We start from the raw sequence: 5,187 nt of genomic DNA on the forward strand, positions 1-5,187 counted from the left end.
AGTCATTAAAATGACAAGCCTCTTAATCTTCTCAAAAGCAGATTAGGCTAAATTTAAACAAAACATGACACGAAGTCCCAATTTTGGTTTTGTCCACTATGTATCCTTGGTAGAGAATTCAGTATGTACCGTTCTGAAAACTGATTTCTGTAAGATAGTAGAGCCTTCTAAAATATAATACTAGCTATGTAGTTACTTTAACAACTATCTGCAAAAACCACTAAGGACCCATCCTAGTAATACATACATTACTTCTTAACTTTCAGGAGAAAGGAAAACTCTTTGAAGTCAGTTAAATGTTTATGTTCACGTTAATTGCTGATATAGTGTGTGATTTTGTTATTCCCTTTACATTCTGGGATTTTCATAAGCTCAAATGGCGGATGAGGGTCCATGCAATATCAATTTTCTCATACAATATGGGCATGTTATCACTTACTCCTTTGCAAAATTTATGACTAAAGGAAGAGCCTTTTGGAATAATTCCTTAGCTCTACTGAATATGAAGGACAAAAAAAAAAATATGGTTACCAATAACATACTTTTAAAAAAACCTCTGTAAACGTTTTGTATGGTGTTTTAATAACAATACAGCTTTTGCTTTTAAACCTTGCAGAACTAAGAACTCTTTAAAAATGCAAGCTTTAAAAAATAACTTTTTGTACCATTAATTGCACTGCAAGTTGACAAAAAGCTGTGAATTAAGTCCTCACACTTAGCATACTATTAAATGACATTTTAAAAGTAAATGGAATACTTAAAAAGTTCTAGCCAAAAAAGACACCATTAGAAAAAAAGAGGCTTAATGCTACTGTAAGAAATGTTGGCTAATTCTATTACAAAGTTCAGTTACAAAAATCTGGTCTTTTTCAAAGTACTATTGAAAAAGTTTAATGTGGAACTTGGAAGAACTGTAGAAAACAAAAATGCTTATTCTAAAAATTAGGTTAGCAATGCACTCCAGCATACTTTGTCTAACATGTTTAATTCCTTGTTGTTCAATGGATTTATTCTTTAATTACAGCAGATGGATCAGGTACAGCTTTAGAACTTCCCTATGGTTGTAACTTGCTTCATTTACAGTAAAGATGATGAACCACCACATTCATCCTCCAAGAAGGTCTTTAATGATGGCCAGCACCAGAGGACTCTGAAACAAAGACACAATTTAGACTGTTCAAACACTAGAGCAAATCAATTCAGAAATGTAGTTTAGAACCTAGAACAGACTGTTATCTACGCCTGACCACAAGAATTGGCAGATTAAACTGCCCTGTCAATTAAAACCCTCAAATCACATACATAAAAACTTGGCCAATACTAAAAATCCTCTAATCCACTAATTACACATTTTGAAATGTAAATCATGTTTGCATATACAAATTCAACAGTGAGCAAATGGCCTATCTATCATAGTGCAGAAAGTTAACTGAGATGTAGCAGCTCATGAAAAATTAAATTCCAATGTGATGTCAGAAGAAACTGCCCATAAATGTCTAAATACTACTTTATAGAGGATATAAAAATACAAACTCAAAATACAAGTTTAAACTTCTTAAGTTTCTTGACAGCTGAAATAGCAGCTACTCTTGAGATACTGCTGACTTAAGTAATTCCATTAAATGGCTGTTACTATTATTTAAAAGAATGTGTATACCCCACCACCACCATCAAGGCATACACTTTCCATTCTGCTCCTAAAACCTATGCAAAAGACAGTTTAAGACAGAGGTAGCATCTGTGCGGATTCAGAGATGTTTCTAGGCTGTAAAACCATCAATACAACCAAAACAACATATTTTGATGTAGCCTTTAAACGTTTTCTAAATCCATGACTTAAACCCCAAACTTCCATAAAATATGCTGAGCTAATTTTTACTGTACTCATTTAAAAGTGCAACAGGTTATTAGATACTTAATACTTACTATCTGTCACTGCTTTTTTTCCTGGAAAAAAAAAGAAAAAAAAGAGCTGAACAATGACAGTTCAAAAAAAATTTCTTATTTATTTTTTGCAGATAGATTATACTACTTCTGATTTGCTAACTTAGCTTGAGCAAGATTTAAAAAGAGTACAACATGTACTTTCTATGGTATATATCAGTACGTTATCTTGATTTTTTAAAAGTTGTTTTTAATTAACCAAGACTATGCATCTAGAAATTGTAACCATCAAGACTTTACTGTAATTCAGAAGAAACGTACAGAATGTTACTATTTTACATAATATATGGATATATATACACAAAACATACAGATGTGATAAGAATACTGTCTGTTTTAAAATCTTCCTTTGTAAGTAAAATAGCTTATTTTACATTTGCATTTTAATTATTCTCCTAAAATACCACTTCACTGTGATCAGACAAAAATAGATGGAAAAAATTCTTAGTAAGACAGGCACAAGAGGCTGTGCAGTTCCACCCTTGGTAATAATAATTTGAATTACGAATAAGGCCATGAGCACCCTGATCTAACTTTGATCTAGTTACTTTAAGCAGTGGTTTGGACCAGGTGACTTCGAGAAGTCCCTTCCAATCTAAGTTATTCTACAGCACACTCTTCTGTAAATATATGTATTATTTACAAAGCTGTTCCCCAAACTGTGGAAAGAGCTAAAGATATTAAAAGCTATTTTCACTTTAAAATAATGCTTAGTATACTGTTGCTCCATGTCAAGGTTTTGGCCCTCAAAACTCTACACCACCACATTATCTAAATCATAAATGAAAATAAAAGTAGCACGACATGAATATAAACTTGAAACAGTCTGTCAATTTTGAATTATCCTTGAAATTAAACAAGTTAAAGCAAAAGTTGAACTTTTTTTTTTTTCCTCTCTCTGGCTGTTCAACTGCTTATATTTACTTAAGCTTTTAAGGATAGCGTAAGAGTTTTGGACATGGTACAAGTTATATGGACAAAGCTAGAGAAATGTTGAGGTGACATCACTCAGCTGTTCCCACTGTGAGGGGTTCCTTTCCCTGTCAAGTTTGTCTATGGTTTATAACACTTCATTGTTCGTGACATCTAGTTAAGGGTTTGACTTCGAATTTTTTCAGCATAAGCTTAACCGAAGAACAGGACCTTTAAGACACTGTAATCTGTTGTAGCCTTCTGCTTTGAGGGACCTGGCCCACTCAAATTTATTATTTTTACATTAAATGTTCTATTTCATCCTCTGAGTAAGTGATGCAATATCACCAAGTAACATGCATTTTAATGATCAGTGATGTACTTCACATTTTGAGGTGCATCAGCCCAGAATACACTTAAGTGCTTTATGTTTCACAAGTCCATATGGGAGAACCTTTTAAAAACTATTTTTTTTTTGCAGATCTTGAGCAAAAACTCAAAAACGTAAGGATTCTAAAATTCTAATCAAACTAAGTTCTAGTTCAGAACAGTCTTACATTCACCTTCAGGATAAATCTACAGGAGAAGTCTCTGGCTATACATTGCAAGGTAGATGTCTGTTTTTAGAAACAGTGTTACCTATTCTTCATAATGTAGGCACAGTTACACTGGTATTTCAGTATTTTTGTTAGTGTAACCTTGTACACTGACCATGTTTAAACTTCTAAATTCTTACAGCAAAGACCTGGCCTTAAGTAAGAGTGTTAATTTCTTATTTGCTGAATGACTGATTTCTAACCGTTAAGGATATTCTTACCTATAAGGTAACAGCTGATGAAGACTATAATGTGTAACTTACCACCATATGAAATTTTGTAATAGACATAAGCTGTTAATGCTACACCGACCCATATTTCTTGATACACGGTAGTGAAGTAGAATTTCATGGCCCTCCAAGACTTTGGAATCATGGTCTGCACCATCTGAAAATTTTAAGAAGTTTTGTAATCATGAGTTTTGCAACTGTATTCTTCCAGGCTATATTTTTAATATATATACATATACACATATATATCTATATATATACATACTCCTGATATATATCAGCAGCAGTTTACAGGTTAAAAAAAAAATATACCCAAACATGCAAAAGTACTTATTCCAAAGCAGAGCAATTAAAATTGAGTTAAGGTTATAATTTACAGGCCAAGACAATAAAAAATAATTACAGCTGATGAAAGGGTTCAAAGATGACTCACTAGAGCATTTACAGAGTAGCAATAGCTACGCTCCTCTCTATCAGTGACACCTTTTTTTAATGTTTCCATATTCTCGCAGGAGGAAAGCCTCACTCCAGACAAGCTGGAGAGACTCCCTTGCACTACCAAGTTAGTTTCCCTTTTTCCCCTACAGCTAAGATGTCTCTTCCAAAATTACTTCTACTCAAAATAGCAAAATAAACAATGTTAAGCTACTGAACTCATGATTTATCATGCATATTTTACTTTCAAAATGTGCCCCAAAGAGCAAGAAGCCTATTGATGTTTTTCCTTTCTACGCAGCTAAGACAAACAGAAATCTATAAGATGTTTTGAAATAAAGCCTACCCTAACTCCCATTCAACATGGTTGTACACATTTGCACTACGTTTTACTGTCTTACATACAGCACTTCAACCCAATAAAGTCACTATTTACACTTATTACAATCCAATTAAGTCAGCTTATGGACATATACATATGGACAATATATGGTAAACCAGAGTCCCAGAAGAGAAAGCAGATTTAAACATCTGTGAGGTAATGCTTAGTTACTTATTTGCCATTAGTAAATGTAAAGCATCCTTTGGCATGCAGCAAAGAGAAAAAGATGCAAGGGTAGCCAATGTCAAAACAACTGGAAAAATCTAGAGGCTTCTTAAAGATTTAAAGCATCTTCATGGTAATTCATTTGTAATTACAAACAAACCCACTTTTATCTTTACTTATTCGTGGACAGACATTTCAATCAAATTTATTATTGTGGCCAGATTTCCTGAAACAGTGTTGTGCTTCACCAGTACCATTAAGAACACTGCATCTCCCCCAAGGTTTCCAGGCTTTGCAGTTTCAGGTGATATCAAGACATACTAACAAGGAGAGGGAACAGAAAGGAGGAAAGGATTCCCCCCTCTACACAACACGGAGACTCGGCAGTACCATTTCCCATTAACACCCTGCCAAAACCCGGCAGAGACCTTTCCCCGAGCCCTCCGTGGGCGCGATAGCGGTCAGGCCCTTTTTTCTGCATCTATCCGCAACAACGCCGAATGTTTTTTCTCCCTGACCTCCC

At 34.2% G+C, this 5,187-nt stretch overlaps 1 protein-coding gene across 1 annotated transcript; it reads right to left on the reverse strand.

Annotated features, from left to right (window-relative positions):
- Window positions 1-1,124: 1,124 nt before the first annotated feature.
- LOC104464673 (chromosome unknown open reading frame, human C14orf2) lies at window positions 1,125-3,839 on the reverse strand. Its single transcript, XM_010077452.1, has 3 exons — window positions 3,716-3,839; window positions 1,927-1,947; window positions 1,125-1,150 (listed from the first exon to the last, which is right to left on the reverse strand). The coding sequence occupies exons 1-3, from the start codon at window positions 3,837-3,839 to the stop codon at window positions 1,125-1,127; spliced, it is 171 nt and encodes a 56-aa protein (XP_010075754.1).
- Between the last annotated feature and the right edge of the window lie 1,348 nt (window positions 3,840-5,187).

This window comes from Pterocles gutturalis, unplaced genomic scaffold (assembly GCF_000699245.1).
Source record: "Pterocles gutturalis isolate BGI_N339 unplaced genomic scaffold, ASM69924v1 scaffold47468, whole genome shotgun sequence".
NCBI classification, from domain to species: Eukaryota; Metazoa; Chordata; class Aves; order Pterocliformes; family Pteroclidae; genus Pterocles; species Pterocles gutturalis.

Bases quoted from the DNA above. Each gene is read 5' to 3' on its own strand.
- LOC104464673 (XM_010077452.1), bottom strand. From the start codon at position 3,839: ATGGTGCAGACCATGATTCCAAAGTCTTGGAGGGCCATGAAATTCTAC. The intron at 1,948-3,715 runs GTAAGTTACACA...TTTTTTTTCCAG, and splicing joins TTACAAAATTTCATATGGTG to GAAAAAAAGCAGTGACAGAT. The intron at 1,151-1,926 runs GTAAGTATTAAG...TCTTTGTTTCAG, and splicing joins AAAAAAAGCAGTGACAGATA to AGTCCTCTGGTGCTGGCCAT.